This window comes from Sesamum indicum, linkage group LG10 (genome assembly GCF_000512975.1).
Source record: "Sesamum indicum cultivar Zhongzhi No. 13 linkage group LG10, S_indicum_v1.0, whole genome shotgun sequence".
Classification (NCBI taxonomy): domain Eukaryota; kingdom Viridiplantae; phylum Streptophyta; class Magnoliopsida; order Lamiales; family Pedaliaceae; genus Sesamum; species Sesamum indicum.
Window position 1 is genome coordinate 9,250,651 of NC_026154.1, and position 18,635 is coordinate 9,269,285.

The window sequence follows — 18,635 nt, forward strand, 5'->3', positions numbered from 1 at the left end:
TTATTTTTGGTACCTTGAGTTATCTAATGGTTAGATTTAACGGATTTATTGAAAAAAAAAAAAAAAAACCCTATTTCTGCTGCCAAAAGGACTCGAAACCAAAACCATGTGAAAAAAATACAATGCCTTTACTTTCTAAATGAAATATTACTTAGTAAAATATTACATATTAAAAAAAATGGTGCTACTGCCAAAAGGTTTCGATATTGAGACCTAATTTGAAAATTCAATGCATTTACCAATCTACCAAGTGGAACATCTAATTGTTTTATTAAATAAAATATTATTTATGCATATCTTTAAAATAAAAGACATCTCAAAATCATGCTAAAAACTCTCAAAGTAAACCAATATCAATCATTATCATCTTACATATCCTGATAATAAAAATTAAAATATAACCAACTAAAAGAACATAAGCACCAAATGATGCATAAATAATGCAATTTATTTTGGCTAGTTATATTTTAAGTTAGTCCTTATATTAATTGGATTAATTTTGGACTTGGTCCAATTTATAAATTGGATTTATAAATTAAAAAAGAGAAAGCGCTTGGATCTTTTAATTAGATTAAAAGATATGGAGTTTAATGATGGGCTCATAATTGAATTTGATTTAATTAAAGTCTATAATGACATAGATTTGATTTAATTTTAATTAAATTAAGCCCGATCCATCAAACACAAGCCGCCTTGGAAGACATTGGCTAGGTCATATATATACCATAAAATTAATCTAACCATTCATAATACTTCTCCAAGCTTTCGAGTTTTCTCTCATCCTTCTCTCCAACATTTTCCTTGGTCTTTGAGATAAAAGAAAACAAGAAGATCAAATATGTTAATTTGATAACGAATATTTGATCTTTTGCTCTTCCGTGATTGTTCTTGCTAGCACGAGATAATCACGTTCTCTTAGTGGGAGCATGATATAATTGGAGGATCTACGTTGAGATCTTGGTGCGAAGAAATCATTACTTGTAGCTGGTTCAAGAAATCAACGAGGGTATAATTTTCTTTAGTGCTCTCGTTTCTTTCTTGCTTTATTCTTGGCCTATCGTTATTTTGTACATTGAACGCCGGGAAAGATTAAGGGTAACCCCTTGATCAGGTATTTATGTTTGTATTTCGATTTATTTGATTTTTGCGCTTCCACTGTATTTTTCGGGCCGATTTGCTCCCTTCAGATTTCTCTCTTCCCTTTCTTTGTCTTGCTAGTATGAGAAAAGGAGGATCTCCTGATGATTATAATGAACTTATTTTTAGGGTTCAAGGTTGAAACCCCATGGAGAAAGATCTGGTTGAAAAAGGAGACAACGCTTGCAGGCGATTCAAGAAAGCGACAAGGGTAAGACTTCTTTTAAGATTTTGGTCTCTCGGGTTTTTTCTTGTTCATTCTTGGCCTGTTATTATGCTTATTGTACACTAAACGTTTGAAAAAGATGAAGGTACACCCTTTGATTAGGTATTTTATGCTTTAATTTGATTTTTTTTTATTTTCTGCACTTTGGCTTAACAACTTACCTCAAGTGGTATCAGAGTTTGGCTCCATATCTAGACCTAGATTCATACATGTTTTTACGTGAATTAGCATGTTAACATGTTTAATCTACTTTAGAAGCATGAGATTTACCGTTTGATTGCATATCTAAATATATGAATTTATGTGTTTAATTTTGCTTTTAATTTGAGCAGAAGATTTTTTTTTTTGAAAATTGTATATTTTTTGAATCAATTATTCTTATTATTTCAAAATTTATAGAAAAAAAGGTCTTAGAAAAATCCTAAAAATGTAGTAGCCGTAATTGCGGCCTACCAGTTGGCACTGCCTAGCAGGCAGCACAATAGGGAACAAACGGGTCGGTGAGAGCCTTGTGCGCGTTGTCTAGGTAGTGCGTGTGCTGGCGTGTATTTTTGGTTTGCGTGTTGTGCGGTAGCACGTTGTAGGGGCCTGCTTTTAGAATGAGTGACCAAAAAAGTAATTAAATTTGCTATTTTCTTTTCTATAATTTTTAATAAAATAATATTAAACTAATGAATATGGAAAGCAGTGACTACATCATTAGATATGGTAATCATAAGCCTTATCCAGTGCAGAGTATGTAGCAAGGACGGTGGATTTCAAGAAAGAATATGTTCCCTGTTAGTATTGTGATAGTAAGATCTACTATGCGCTTTAAAATTATTTAAACTCTTTAAGTTTATGGTCATAGCGATTGATTGAGTGAGAAGGGATTTCCTACAATGATCAGTAGAGTAAATGCATCTCGAGTATGAACTATAGATGTCTAGTCAAGGATGGGAACTGACGTCCAATTTCATGCCTTAGATTAATACTAGGAGATGGTTGATAGTATGACTATATCCATATAAAACTCAAAGCCTAAATGTTCACACATAATTCACTTAGTCTCTAGTGCTATGGACTATTGCTAAATGATCACTCATGTGAAAGAGTCGATATGGCTCGGGTGCTATGGACTATTGCTAAATGATCACTCATGTGAAAGAGTCGATATGGCCCGGGAATGCGGTGGAAGCATGAAATATAAAAAAACGGTTCAAAGGGGTGTTCCTTTTGAAATTCTCGGGCATTTAGTGTTTGTCCAAATCATAATAACAAATATATAAGCATGTGGCTAGAGGATGAGGCAAAAGGCACATAAATGTAACATGAAACTTTACCTTTTGTTTCTATAGATGAGCAGCAACGTGCGTGTTTCCCTTTTCGTTCTTCTTTCGTTCACTTTAGGATTCAAATTAGAACCCTTCTAATTTTCACACACCACACTATGAAATAGATATAGTTGTTTTTATATTTCTAGATAGAACCAAGAATAAGATGAAAAATAACTCCAAACAAACACTATGTTTAGTGCTTTTGGATTGTTTTATGTTCTAACTTATGGAGTTAATTTTAAATTAATTCCTTGTTCCTTTCCGATGATTTATGTGTGACTCTTTAAGTTCACTTTTCAACTAAACTTAGACTAGTCTCTAACACTATTATTAATTAAATTTAATTTAATTAATAATTCTTGATTAACCATTAAACAAGAAAGCCCGTCACCATGGGTGGCTGTCTAGCAACATTCAATGACACTAGATAGTAGGTGAATTTTCGTGTGAACATTAGGCTCTCGAGTCCATACAGGTACGGTCCTTCCATCTACCGTCTCCCGACCTTAGTCTAGGGTATGAAATTAGGTGTCGGTTCCCATTCTGAACTAGACGTCTATGCTTAATACTTGAGATAGCATTATGCCAAGTTTCTCGACATGGGGACCTCTTTTTTCCTATTCGATCAACGACTATGGCCACAAGTTGATAGAACTTGAACGCTCCGAGTGCGTAGGAGATACCTATGTTACATACTGACAGGGACCCTATCTCGGAAATATCCCTGTCTCACCAACCTCTCTATTTCGTCCTTGAGCTGAAGCATTCTTCCGTGTTGTGCCCCCTCTCATGATGGAATCTGCAATATTTGTTAGAAAATTTTTTAGAGGGGGTATACCTAGTGTGCCTTGGCCATTGCAGAACATCCACATTTTCAACCATCATCAGTGCTTTCTCGCGCGACATGGCCAATAGAGTGTAGTTGTGGTACTTGGGCTGGTACTTAGGCTCTCTCAGCTTTTCTAGTTTTTGCTTGTTCCCGCCTCCTTCTCTACTATCATATGGTCGTCTAGACACCTGTTCGCGCTCTCTTCGCTCAGAATCTTTCATTGCATTCATCTCCTCCTGATCTATGTATTTCTGAGCTAGAGCCATTAATTGTTCGATATCACCCGGCGGGTCGCTGCGAGAGCAGATGTAAAAGGACCTTTTCTCAACCCGTGAATCAGGATGCTTACGATCATATCAATCCTCAATTCTTGCACCTCCAAGGTCTCATTGTTGAACCTTCCCATGAAATTCTTCAAACGCTCATCCTCCCTCTGATGAATGTTGAACAGGTGGGTCGTTGACCTCTTCTGTTTCCTCTTGCTCGCGAAATAAAAATTGAATTGCTGTATGAGTTGCTCGTATGATTCAATACTTCCTCGGGGCAAGTTTGTGAACCACTCTTGTGCCTTCCCTGTGAGCGAGTCGCGAATAACTTAGCCATGATGGGACCCGGCTGTCCATACAAATTCATCACCATCTCGAACGCGGCAACATGTTCCTGCGGGTCCTTCATTCCATTGTACCTTTGTAAGTCGGGTACCCTAAACCCTGATTCGACTATTTGAATCAAGATATCGTTGCCAAAGGGAGAATTTTTGTTATGCGAGACTATCTCTCCTTGCTTCTTAACTCATCGATCTGTTTGTTCAGCAGCTCGATCTGCCTTCCTACGCTGTCCACCTCTGCTCTCGATATAACGGGCTCCCGCATCTTTGCCCGAATATGACTACTGGAACTTGCTTCCAATATTGCTGGTCTCTTACTCTGTTGCTCCGGTTCGCTCTGCTCTCTTGATTCCCCACGAGGTTCGGCAATCTGGAATAATTGTCTCTTAGCAGTTTCTTTGACCATAGGGGTCGCGGTTCTCGTTTCGTATTCTACGATTGCATTCCGACTAGCTTCTTCTATCATTCTTTGCAAGTCATCTTTCGTTATATGTACCATAGGTCCTCCTTTCCTAGGTGTCTCTTCTTCCCCGACGTTTCTTCTCGACGAACCTTCCATGACAATAATTCTCAGATGTTCCCACAGACGGCGCCAACTGATCCGGCTCGAATTCAGCGATCCCGAAACACGAACTCGTCAAAGATGGCTAACTCCTCCGAGATCAGATTTTGGGTTCCCTGAGAATGACAAGAACAGTGAGCTCGTCGGGCATGTCCCCGACAATGACCCTCTGATGCTCAAGTTAGGTTGATCGAGAGAAAAGTGTGCGATCTCAAGGTTCGGTCACAATAAATGCAGAACAGTTACCTCAATTACGGCGTTTTGGGTCTATTTATAGAACACAGCTGGATACTGTTGACTGGGCCACGTGGCTTTATCCTACTGGCTCGCGTCCCGATTGGACGGCTGTGATTGTCCGGGTCTTCAAGGCTGTTGTTCGAACCGGATCGAGTCCTCTGCGACCCGCCCGTTAGAAGAGGCGCGGATCCTCTAGCGAAAGGACCTTAATACCCTTAATGAAGGTTATTTCTGCCATTTCATAGTAGATTGTAGTGGATACCTATCAACTACAGAGATTGAGTTATAAGCCACTCAAACATTTACCGGCGTCTGCCAAAAGAAATCAGCCAAAATGGAGATAGAGATGCCGTGATTATACTCACATCCATGCTCTAATTCACTTCACTATTGCTGTCCATCATAGGATGACACGAATTAGCAAACATCAAGACAGCAAATAATCTCAGAGAAATAGGAAAATGTAGAAAAGGAAAATCAATGGAGAATTTGATTTAGCTGCCATTGTAGAGGCATAACTTTGGCCAATTTTTCATATCACAATTGCTGTACAGTGTTCTCTGTTAAATACTGGGGAAAGAGATGACTGATAACAAAATAACAAACCCAAGACCAATTAACCAACTATCTAATAAAAATGTAAAACTAATAAGGCAAGAGAAATCGTGTTTCCATTCCACAAATGCGCATTTTCGTAAGGGAGCTCTGCTTCTCTGTTTTGTCCCTCTGTTTTGTCTGTGATCAACCAATGCCAGCTTGGATGCAATGTTGACATCTTCTATCCGAGAACTCCCAACACCCCCCCTCCCCCACAAGTGGGACTTGGGGCGACAACAAACAAGCCCTACTTGCCTAGAAGACCAGAAAAGGAGAGCTTCGGAAGAGATTTAGTAAACAAGTCAGCAACTTGATCACGGCTCGAACAAAAACGGACAGAATAAAACCAATCTAATTGTAAATACCAATATGCAAATACTCATTTTATTCACTTAAATAATATTACATAATATCAATTAATTATTAGAATAGAATACACTCAAACCAATCTAATTGGCTTTTTAATCATCTATCCTAACATAATATTGCTTATATAGTGGTTGATTTCCTTACTATACCTGAACCTGCATTAAATTTTAACTAGTACTAAGTACTATGTATAATGACCTTTTATTATTTGTTTATCTGCTACCAGTGCACATTTGAATTCTATTTTTGCGTTTTTGGTTATCTATGAAAGTTACTGTTCTCTAAAAAGAAAACCAAAAAAAAGAAAAAAAGTTTTAAATCCAAAAAAATATCTTCAAATTAATAAATTATAATTTATCGATTTAATTGATACTTTTTTAAATTAATAAAATTACGTAGTTCAGATATTATTAATTTATAAACTATAATTATCCTTTCCTAAAATGCTACTGTCTCATATTCCGTCTCAAAAAATTAAAAAACAAAAATAAAATCCATAAAGAAGGATATAGAGGCTTCTGGAACGAACAATATTTCTCTGGAAGCTGGTGTAAAGTAGAAGTGCTGAAAGCGTGAATATCTTAGAACTTAACTGAAAGCGCGAGAATCGTCTGCGCACGACTATAAATAGTCCACATTCTGCAGGCAGGAAGCATCAGAGTGGTCTTACCTACAGAAAGCTATCAACCAAATTTTCAAAACCATCCATTTCTATTTTCAGTAAGCCAAAATGTCTCTGATTCCAAGCTTCTTTGGCAACCGCCGGAGCAACGTCTTCGATCCAATGTCGTTGGATATCTGGGATCCCTTTGAGGGCTTCCCCTTCTCCACCTCCTCCGCCCGAGAAACCACAGCCATCGCCAACCCCCGCATCGACTGGAAAGAGACGCCGGAAGCCCATGTATTCAAGGTGGATGTTCCTGGGTTGAAGAAAGAAGAAGTTAAGGTGGAGGTTGAGGATGGCACAATTCTGCAGATAAGCGGGGAGAGAAGCAAAGAGCACGAGGAGAAGAACGACAAATGGCACCGTGTGGAGAGGAGCAGCGGCAAGTGCAAGCGCCTCTTTAGGCTGCCGGAAAATGCCAAATTGGATCAGGTGAAGGCGGCAATGGAGAATGGGGTGCTGACAGTCTCGGTGCCCAAGGAGGAGGTGAAGAAGCCAGAGGTGAAGGCCATTGACATCTCTGGTTGACCAAATTATCATTATCAGTGTCGTGTCCTATCTGCATGTAATGAGCTGAGGAAATGTGTATTTCAGTTTGAATGATATGTTGAGTTCGTAATAAGTGTTATAAAAAGCCTATGCTTCAACCCGTTGTGTGCTATTAATTATATGGCTAATTACATTTTGTTATTTAAATTATAATTATTTTTACATTTTTTATATTTAAATTTTTTGTGTATTGATTTATTATTTCAGTTTTATGAAATTTTGTAATTTGTCATTTATAATTATTTTTTTTACCAAGTTTTTTGTCTAAAAACATCAATACAGTGTACATGTGATATTTAAAGGTTATATAATGTAATTTTTATCACATATGCACAGCATGTAATGATTTTTCGGCAAAAAGATCAACAAAAAAATGATAATTATATGACAAAGTATAAATTTTGCAAGATTAAAATAATAAGTTGACACATAAAAAAGATTTAAATGCTAAAATATAAAAATAGATATAATTCGATAATTAACCCTCAATTATGTGCTTTGGAGAATTTAGGAAGAATGTTTGGTAGCAGCGGTGGACTGATGAATTATGCCAGACAATAATTATCAATTACTAATTTGGCACATCTGGTAGTGGTGGATGCAATTAATTTAAATTTTAAATAATATATAGTTATTATTAATTTTAGAATATGTATATTAGTTAAGTAAATAAAAAGTAATAATATCATAAAAATTATGGAAAGTCAATAAAAGAATAATGGAAAAAAAGAGGGAAAGAAAGAGAGAGTTAAAGGTTGAAAGAAGGGAAAAAAAATGTAAATAATTTCAAAAATAAATAAAAGGACATACCAAAAACATTGTGTATAGAACTAATATGACGAGACATCATGAATACATGATAACAAAGCATAAAATTAAAAGATTATGTTGTAAAAAAATGTATTGCTATAAGGGTAATTTTTGTTTTGACTTGGTTCGGTTAAACTTAAACCAATTACATAGCAAGTGCAATACACTTGTTATGTAATTGGTGTTCAGTTCAAAAGAATGATTAATCATAGAGTAAGTGTATCACTTTGTTTTAAATTTGATTCGACCGTATTAAATTTGGGCGAAATTTTTCTTTACTACTGATCCGGCTCGAATTCAGCGATACCGAGACACGAACTCGTCAAAGATGGCTAACTCCTCCGAGATCAAATTTTGGGTTCCCTGAGAATAAGACAAGAACAGTGAGCTCGTCGGGCACGTCCCCTACAATGACCCTCCGACGCTCAAGTTAGGTTGATCGAGAGAAAAGTGTGCGATCTCAAAGTTTGGTCACAATAAATGCAGAACAGTTACCTCAATTACGGCGTTTTGGGTCTATTTGTAGAGCACAGCTGGATACTGTTGACTGGGCCACGTGGCCTTATCCTACTGGCTCGCGTCCAGATCGGACGGCTGTAATTGTTTGGGTCTTCAAGGCTGTTGTTCGAACCGGATCGGGTCCTCTGCGACCCGCCCGTTAGAAGAGGCGCGGATCCTCTGGCGAAAGGACCTTAATACCCTTAATGAAGGTTATTTATGCCATTTCAAGTAGATTGTAGTGGATACCTATCATTACTCCCTCACTTATTCAAAGTGCAATATCTTTTGAAGAAGTCGAACGGTCGCATCCATCGATCCCGCATCCCTGGTTGACACGTGGCATCATCCTGTGGCCTGGTCTGCGACGTGTTTCTCCAGAGAGATGAGTCTATAAATAACTCCCTCGTTCAAATGCTCTTCTCTACCCCACATATAAGCTTTTAGCGACCAGATCTTATAATTCCAAGTTCGCGTTCGACCTGCAGCTTCCAGAGCCATCTTGTTCTTAAGGTACGATGTCTTCTAGCTCTTCTTCGAATTTCGGTTCGAGTTCTGGCTCAGGGTCGTCTGCAACCTCTTCTGGGTCTGTACACGGTTCTTTTTCTCTACTTCCCCTAAGAGAAACAAAAAATTCCAAACGTCCAAAAACCCTTCTGATAAACAAGCTGGGCCTTCTACCCTTGAGAAATTCCAAGATAGGCTCGCTAGGAATCCATGGGAGGGGGTAGTCAGCAGTGTTAGGACCCCCATTCGCAAGATTAGGGAAAAGTATTTCATACCCCCCGAGTACGAGATTATCATTCCTAGGGCTTTCGATCGCATGCATCGTCCTCCTTCTGGTTTTTGTGCCTTTTCTATCAAGCATTTTGATGCTGGGCTGAGGTTCCCTTTAGCTCCTCCTCTAGCCGCAATTTTGAATAAATTGGAGACATGCCCTATGCAGATTTCTCCCAACTCCATAACTCAAAGTTGTTCTTTTCATTGTAATAATGCAATATTTAGACATAGAACCCAGTTTTGACAACTTTTGGAATTTATGCTCTTTCACCACCTCCAAACAATCTGGTGATAGAGGTTTCTTTTACCTTTTTGCCAAGCCCGATTGTAGATATCTGAGCACTTTAAAGTCGAACGTAGGGGCCTGATTAGATCGTTATATTTTTGTTCAACATCGCAGGGGTATCTGGCTCTTTAAAATGGAATGGAGTGAGTATAAACCTGTTCCCAAGACAAGTGAAGGGGGGCTGGAGGGCGATCAAATAAACAGTTTAACAGTGTATAAGTACGACCCCAAGAAGCATTTCTCTGAGAAGGTTTTGCGATTGTCTGGGCTATCTCCAGCGCCCCTCCACATTGAAGAGTATTTAGGTGATCTACTTTTTCTTGTAACATATGCTCCTTGTTGTTCTTGTTCGAGTTCGCTCACCCCCCTCTATTTTGCAGATCGTTTGATCATGAGTTCTCGCAATACCATGCGGCTGAAGGTGGTCGTGAACAAATTGAGGAAGGGGAAGCAGATCGCTCCTCCTGCTGATTGGTCTGAAATCTACCTTTCTACCAGAAAGTCACTCTCTTTTTTTCAGCACTTGATCCCCCTTCGAGCTTGCTTGTTCCTTCCCCTTCGCGGGCCCCTGCGCCTGCGAGCCCCGCTGACCATCATCCCATTCAGGTCGACAGCGAAGAAACTCCTTCTGCCCCTCTACACGGCTATAACTCCTCGGATTTGGAGTTGAACTTAGATGACCTGAGTGGCGATCAGGAGGTCGAGCCGGAGAGATGCTATCCCGACAGCGGGGACAGATCTAAAAAATGAAAACGGGCTTCACACAAGCACGTGCACGGGGATGAGGCAAAGGAGAAAGAGCCAGTAGAACCCTCTGGCTCTTCGAAATCTAAGCCCCACCGTTCGAAATTGTTGAGCAGGAGGCTAAGGAAGCCGCAGAGAAGACCAGTCAGGCCGAGGAACGAGAAAGGCTTTTGAGGTTAGCTCAGCTCGCTTCGTGCTGGGAAGAGAGCAGGGAAGCCTTGAGAGGCGGTCAGTCCCAGGGAGATCGAGCGTCTCTAAGGTGGGACAACTCTCCAGCTCGATGCTCTTTTCTAAAGCGGGGGGTGAATCCTTCGATCTCTATGACTCTTTCACCTCACTTCGCGACCAAAGCTCCTTAGTAGCGAACAACCTCGTTCGAGTCGAGGAATATGGGTCCATGCTCAACTGCAGGTATTCTCTTATTTGCTGATCGTTGCTCCAGCGTTTGGTTTCTAACTGGTTTCATTCGATATCGCAGGCATTAATCTTCTTTCGAAGCTTATCCATGAAATGCACCAACTATCGGAGAAGTTTCATATTATCCGATAGGAAGGTGCAGGATCTTCAGGCCCAGCTGGCAGAGCGGGATAGAATGGATCTGAAACATGCTGACGAAATGCAGATTCTGCTTGAGGAGATCCGAGGCTTGAAGAGCCAACTCGCAGAAGCGGAGAAGGCTAAAGAGGTCGCAATCGCCGATGGGAAGGAAGAAGGATTCGATGCTGGGATGGAGGTCGGCCTGGTAGAAGGCCACAAGCAAGGGTTGGAGGAAGGCCAAGCTGGTCGCATCATTGTAGAAGAACATCATCAAATCTTGCCCAGCTCTCGAATGTCCACAGTTCGCAATTTCTTGAAGACGGACACTTTCGTGACCGCTGTACAGATCAAATCTGCTGACTCTTTCGCCAAGGGTTACAAGACGTGTGAGGCCCAAATCGAAAAACTTGGCAGCTTTCAAGAGTCATTCGACCGCGGTCAGTTGGACATCACGCTTGATGGAGATCTCCAACCCTACCCTGCTGAGCCCGACCTTAAGGATGATGAGTTCGCTGCTTTGAGGGAAGAGCTAGAAGCTGAGGTTGATGCTTGATGTGATCTGGTTTTAAACTTTTTGTAATAGAATCTTGGCTTTGTTTGAACAATTCCTCCCGTTGATCGTTTGCTTGGATTGCAATTTTTTGATATTGAAGGGTCCGTATTTTTGATATGGCCCTGTAAATGATGCCTCATCAATGAAAAAAACAAATCTTTTGGCAGCACGTACATTCGCCCCCTTCTTCCCAGTTTATTTGATCTCTCCTTTTTTAATTGTGGAATGCATCTTTTTCAGATCGCGCAAGTTGAACACGTCTTTTTCAGTTCGCGTGTAGTTGGGTGCCTCTTTTTCAGTTGGCACGAAGAGTGCATCTTCTTCAGATCGCATGAGTTGAACGCGTCTTTTTTAGTTCGCGTGTAGTTGGGTGCCTCTTTTTCAGTTGCCACGAAGAGTGCATCTTTTTCAGATCGCACGAGTTGAGCGCATCTTTTTCAGTTCGCGCATAGTTGGGTGCCTTTTTTTCAGTTGGCACGAAGAGTGCATCTTTTTCAGATCGCACGAGTTGAACGCGTCTTTTTCAGTTCGCGCGTAGTTGGGTGCCTCTTTTTCAGTTGGCACGAAGAGTGCATCTTTTTCAGATCGCACGAGTTGAACGCATCTTTTTCAGTTCGCGCCTAGTTGGGTGCCTCTTTTTCAGTTGGCGTGTCGTGTTTTGAGGAATTTGATAATATTTTAAGGATAAACATAAAATTAACTTTCGAAACAAAGCAATGTCACATGAAAAGGCAGATTGGCATTAACATTGCTCAAGAAGATTTACAGTTTGTACGAGTTCTTTCCGGTGTTAACCTATGCATTAATGACTGTTCTCTAATACAAAGAACGCGACCTTCCTAACCTTGAATGTAGTTTTCGTAATTGGCGGCCTTTCACAGGCTCCATAAATGAGCGATCTCCAGCTAGTTGATGGCCTTTCACAGGCACCCAAAATGCGATCTTGTCGCAGTTGATGGCCTTTCATAGGCACCATAATGCGATCTCTCCATGGTTGATGGCCTTTCACAGGCACCAGAATAAGCATCCTCCAGCTAGTTGACGGCCTTTCACAGGCACCATGATGCGAAGGTGCAGGATTTGGGCATGTGCCGCATCCCTCTTCTCCTCAATCACGGTGAGATCAAAACTTCGCTCGTTTTAGTTACTTCAGGGTCATACAACGCGACTCTTTGGGACTCCTCTCCGATTTCTGCCAGGATAATAGCTTCTGTTCCGTACACCAAGTAGAAGGGGGTCTCGCCCGTGGCGGATCGCGGAGTTGTGCAGTAAACCCACAGAACTCCAGGCAGCTCGTCAAATCCACGATCCTTTGTTCTCGAGGTGCGTCTTCAGGTGCTGCAAGATCGTCCTGTTAGTCACCTCTGTTTGTCCGTTCGCTTGTGGGTTCGCGACCGCTGTAAAATGTTGCGCGATCTTGAGTTCCTTGCACCATTCTGTAATCTTCCTTCCCTGAAACTGGGTGCTATTGTCAGATATTAGAACTCTAGGTATTCCAAACCTGCAAATGATGTTCTTCCAAATGAAGTTGATGACTTCCTTTTCGGATATCTTGGCCATGGCCTTCGCTTCGACCCACTTGGAGAAGTATTCTACCGCCACAATGATGAATTTCTTCTGAGCTTGAGCGGAGGGAAAAGGTCCAACAATGTCAATTCTCCACTGGTCGAACGGACACGCTATTCTGATCGGCTCCATCGGGGTCGCAGGTTGGTGTATCAGGGACGCGTATCTTTGGCAACTTTCACATTTTCTTACCAAGTCTCTAGAGTCTTTGACCAGGGTCGGCCAAAAGTATCCTTGCCGCGTGATCTTTTGTGCTAGCGACCTCGCACCAGAATGGTTCCCGCAGCTTCCTTCGTGGATCTCGCGCATCATGTAAAGGGCTCTCTCCTCGTCTAAACATTTCAAGAGGGGCCCATCCACTGTTCGCTTGTAGAGTTGACCTGATAGCATGGTGAACCGAGCAGCTCGAAACTTTACTCTTTTTGCAGCAACGGGATCGGCGGGCAAGGTGCCGTCCTCAAGGTACTTGACAATTTCATCCTTCCACGACTCAACTTCAGAGACCACCTGTACCTCCGCTCTGCTCGAGAGAGCTGATCGCTCACGGACCAAGGCTGTAATCTTGCGATCTCTAATCCCATCCATTGTAGCTCCAAATTTGGATAAGGCGTCCGCCTTGTCATTTTCTGTTCTAGGTACCTGCAAAACAGAACATTTCTCAAATCTGCTCATTAATTGCTGAACAATTTCCTTGTACGATGTCATCGTCCTTTCCCTTGTCTCATACGTTCCCTCAATTTGTAAAGCAATTAACTGGGAATCTGTGAAAACCTCCAGGTCTCTGGCTCCAGCTTCGTAGGCGAGTTCTAATCCCAAGATGAGCGCTTCATATTCCGCCTCATTATTAGTCACGGGAAAAGACAAATGAGCTATTACCTCGATCTAAACTCCCTTAGGCCCTTGGATCAATATGCCCGCTCCTCCATTGTTAGCGTTTGAGGAACCGTCCACGTGCAACATCCATTTCGAAATCTGTTCTTCAGCAGCCAAAGATCACTTGGGATCGCTGGAGAACTCTGTCACAAAGTCCGCCAGCACTTACGCTTTCTGCGCGGTCCTAGGTTGGTAATCTACATCATATTGCCCCAATTCCACGGCCCATTTAATTAGTCTCGCGGAGGCCTTGGGTCGCGACATCACGTGTTTGAGGGGGTGATTCGTCAGCACCACCACTTTATGCGACTTGGAAGTAAGGTTGCAATTTTCGAGCTGTGACAACTAAAGCAAGGGCTAGCTTCTCTATCTCAGAATATCTTGACTCAGAGCCCTAAAGCATCTTGCTAACATAATAGATCGGGTTTTGATTGTTTCCTTCTTCTCTCACCAACACTGAGCTGACCGCATTCTCAGATACTCCCAAATACAAAAACAGCGTCTCCCCTTCCTTCGGATTTGCGAGCAAAAGGGGCTTTGTTAGATACTCTTTCAATTCTTGCAACGCCTTATCACATTCGCCACTCCATTCAAAGTTCTTGGTCCTTCGCAAAACCTTGAAGAAAGGGAGGCTCTTATCCGCAGATCGCGAGATGAATCTACTCAATGAAGCAATCTTTCCCGTCAGTTTCTGTACATCTTTGATCGTGGATGGGGGTTGTAAGTTTAGGATAGCCTGAATCTTCTCGGGATTTGCTTCAATTCCCCGTTCGCTAACCATATACCCCAAGAATTTTCCACCTCCTACTCCAAAAGTGCACTTATCCGGATTCAACTTCATTCCATATGACCTCATCATACTGAATGCTTGCGCGAGGTCCTCTAGATGCTCCTGCGACCTCCTGCTCTTGACTAGCATATCATCGACGTATACTTCCATTGTTTTTCCCAGGAGGTCGCCAAACATCCTGTTTACCAATCGTTGGTATGTTGCGCCCGCATTCTTCAGACCGAAAGGCATCATGTTGTAGCAATAGATCCCCTTATCAGTGATGAACGAGGTCTTATCTCTGTCTTCTTCAGCCATGCGAATCTGATGATACCCCTGATAGGCGTCCATCATCGGAAATATTTCGAACCCCACCGTTGAGTCTACCATGACGTCGATCCTTGGCAAGGGGTAAGGATCCTTCGGGCAAGCTTTATTCAGATTTGTGAAATCGACACACATGCGCCATTTCCCGGAGGATTTGGGGACAAGCACTACATTAGAAAGCCAATTAGTGTTTTGGATCTCAGATACATACCCGGCTTTAAGTAGTTTGTCGACCTCCTCCTTGATGACCTCATTCTTATCACTACCAAACGACCTCTTCCTCTGCTGTATCGGTCGGGCCATTGGATCGACGTTCAGTCTGTGCACAATGACCTCAGGGTTGATCCCTGTAAAGTCTGACGGGCTCCAGGCGAACATGTCAACGTTTCTTCTCAAAAACTCAATCATGGCCATCTCCCCTTCCTTCATGTTCGCTCCTATCCTGGTAGTTTTTTCTGGCTCATCTGGTACGAGCTGTACTACCTTGTACTTATCACTGGGTTTTAAATGTTCTGCTTCATAAGGCCAAGGCTCAGCATCTTCCTTGATTCTCCTTTTCTTCTGTTTGGGCTCCCCCTTCAGCGATAGGTTATAACATTTACGAGCATCCCTCAGGTCGCTAGCGACTTCCCCTGTCCCATTCTCTGTTGGGAATTTCATTTTCATGTGATAAGTGGAGATGACGGCTCTGAACAAATTTAAGCCTGGTCTGCCTAAAATCACATTATACGCGAATGGGGTATCAACCACTAAAAACTTCACCATCAACGTCTTTCGCCTAGGCGCTTCACCCATTGATACTGGCAACTCGATCGTGCCTAGCGATGCTACCTCACTTCCTCCAAATCCCACCAAGGGGGTCTTCACTGGTTCGAAGCTGGCATTCTCTAACCCCATTTTATCAACCACACTTTTAAATATGATGTCTGCTGAGCTCCTACTGCCGATCAGCACTTTATGAACAATAAAATTCGCGATGTCTAGCTTGATGACCATCTGGTCGTTCATGTCTCCACTCTCTTTCGGTCTGTCTGAACTATCAAAGGAAATAGCTTCTTCCTCCTCAACTTTTAGGATGAACTCTCTTCCTCTGCTCGAGCTCATAGTTCTAGCGCACCTCTTTCTGGTCCTGCTCGAATCACCCTAGCTCGAGCCCCCTACAATAGTGTAGATCACTCCTTTGGTTGGTGCATTGTTTTCGCTGGGTGGGGCTTTATCCATTCTCGACATACTAGGATTTCGATCCCGACTTCTCGACCTACTCCTCCTTGCCTCCTTATTGACCTTGCAATTTGGGGGACCCTAACTCGGAAATATCCCTGTCTCACCAACCTCTCTATTTCGTCCTTGAGCTGGAAGCATTCTTCCATGTTGTGCCCCCTCTCACGATGGAATCTGCAATATTTGTTAGAAATTTTTTTAGAGGGGGTATACCTAGTGTGCCTTAGCCATTGCAGAACATCCGCATTTTCAACCATCATCAGTGCTTTCTCGCGCGACATGGCCAATGGAGTGTAGTTGTGGTACTTAGGATCTCTCGGCTTTTCTGGTTTTTGCTTGTTCCCGCCGCCTTCTCTACTATCATATGGTCGTCTAGACACCTGTTCGCGCTCTCTTCGCTCAGAGTCTTTCATTGCATTCATCTCCTCCTCATCTATGTATTTCTGAGCTAGAGCCATTAATTGTTCGACATCACCCGGCGGGTCGCTGCAAGAGCAGATGTAAAAGGACCTTTCCTCAACCCGTGAATCAGGATGCTTACGATCATATCAATCCTCAATTCTTGCACCTCCAAGGTCTCATTGTTGAACCTTCCCATGAAGTTCTTCAAAGGCTCATCCTCCCTCTGACGAATGTTGAACAGGTGGGTTGCTGACCTCTTCTATTTCCTCTTGCTCGCGAAATAGAAATTGAATTGCTGTATGAGTTGCTCGTATGATTCAATACTTCCTCGGGGCAAGTTTGTGAACCACTCTTGTGCCTTCCCTGTGAGCGTGGTCGCGAATAAATTAGCCATGATGGGACCCGGCTGTGACGCCCCAAAAATTATAATATCTAATTGGGGGATTAATTGGTAAATTTTTATGAAACTTAGTTAATTAGTAAATAAATTGTGCTCCATAATTGGAATATAATAACACTTGAATGAATTAAATTGGAGTTCGTTATAATATTTTGGGACAATTTCTATTAATTAAGAAAATTAGGAAGGACGTAAATGGTATTTTGAGAAAAGTCTAATTAAATAAATAAAATAATAATAATATCATATATATAACATATATTACTAAATAATATATGTATAAATGATTTATATATATTAGTAAATAATATATCTACTTATATATATATATATGTAAGGGAGAAAGAGACAAAACAAAAAAAAAAAAAAAGAGTAATGAATTGGGGGAGAGGTGGGCCTTACCCACCGCCCTAATCCCCCATAAATATACATACTTATATATATGTTTATATGTACAAAAGCATTAACACAACTGCAATTTCCTTTCTTTCTTCAGTTAACGCGCAGCGAGGTAAGAAATTTCATTTTAATTTATATTAATTTATATAATTATACTATTTAATTAGTCCGTTTATTAAATATTATTTATATTAAGCGATGTACTATTTAATCGGAATATTTTACGGATTTGGCTATTTAAAATAGTATCGAATTAAATATTAAATTGGATATAAAAATGATATCGTTGGTCGATTAGATTGTTAAATTTATTAGATTTGAGTATTGCTATAGATACTTTATATAATTCCATCGAAATTGTTAACTAAATACGCAATTTTACGTATTGTTATTTAATTAAATTATACAATAGCGAGAAATTGATAAGAAATCCGTTGGAATATTCCGAAAACTATACTTAAGAAATAATATATTGTTAAAGAGGAAGAATGAGGTTTTAATGATAATTTAATTTAAGGATGTTATTAAAAATGATAGTTATAAATGTATAAGGGGTTTAGTTAAATAAATTCCTATGAATCACTTGATAAATTATAAATATTTTTATTGAAGCCTATAGTGTCTAGTTATTGAGAAGAACTAGAATGAAAATTTATATTTCGATAGAAGTGGAATATTAAAGAATTATTGGAAATCCGTACGAATAAGATTTAATATTATATTTAAAAGAAGTTACACTATTCTCGATATACTAATTGTATGTGATATAACCCATTAGGATACGGGGTGAGGTGAAAGGACCGACAATTAGCAATTGAATAAAAAGAAACGTTGTGAGGTTGAGGTAAGTAAATAATTAGTATTATCTATATATGTTCTTTTTATTTGTGGTATTACTATTATATGACTTTGTGGTTCATGCTGACATGGATTTATCTGAAAGTATATGAGTGCTGGATGATTTGATTTGATTGTGTACGTGGAATGAGAAAATACGTTGAATATCATGTTTGTTGTATGTTGTGTTGTGGGTGTCTGAAAATGAGAATGTAATGATATATTGTTTTACGTTACTAGTTGCTTACAAGAATGGTGATATGTGGAAATGAGGGAGTGGTGGAAATTGAATGTAATTGAGGCGTGAATACCCCTTGACGTGTTGAAAAGCCTATAAGGCGAAATGAAATGAAAAGAGCTTTGATGCGATATGAGAAAGAAATGAAATGAAAAGAGCTTTGATGCGATATGAAAAAAGAAAGATGTGATGTGAAAAGAGCTATGATGCGAAATAAAAGAGCTATGATGCGAATTGAAAGAGCTATGATGCGAAATGAGATTGATGAGCCGGCTGTCAAGGGGATTCACTTAAATTTATAT

At 40.6% G+C, this 18,635-nt stretch overlaps 1 protein-coding gene across 1 annotated transcript; it reads left to right on the plus strand.

The window, feature by feature from the left end:
- LOC105172270 (17.3 kDa class I heat shock protein-like) lies at positions 6,514-7,163 on the plus strand. Its single transcript, XM_011093647.2, has one exon. It carries the CDS (start codon positions 6,611-6,613, stop codon positions 7,070-7,072), a length of 462 nt encoding a protein of 153 aa, XP_011091949.1. The 5' UTR covers positions 6,514-6,610; the 3' UTR covers positions 7,073-7,163.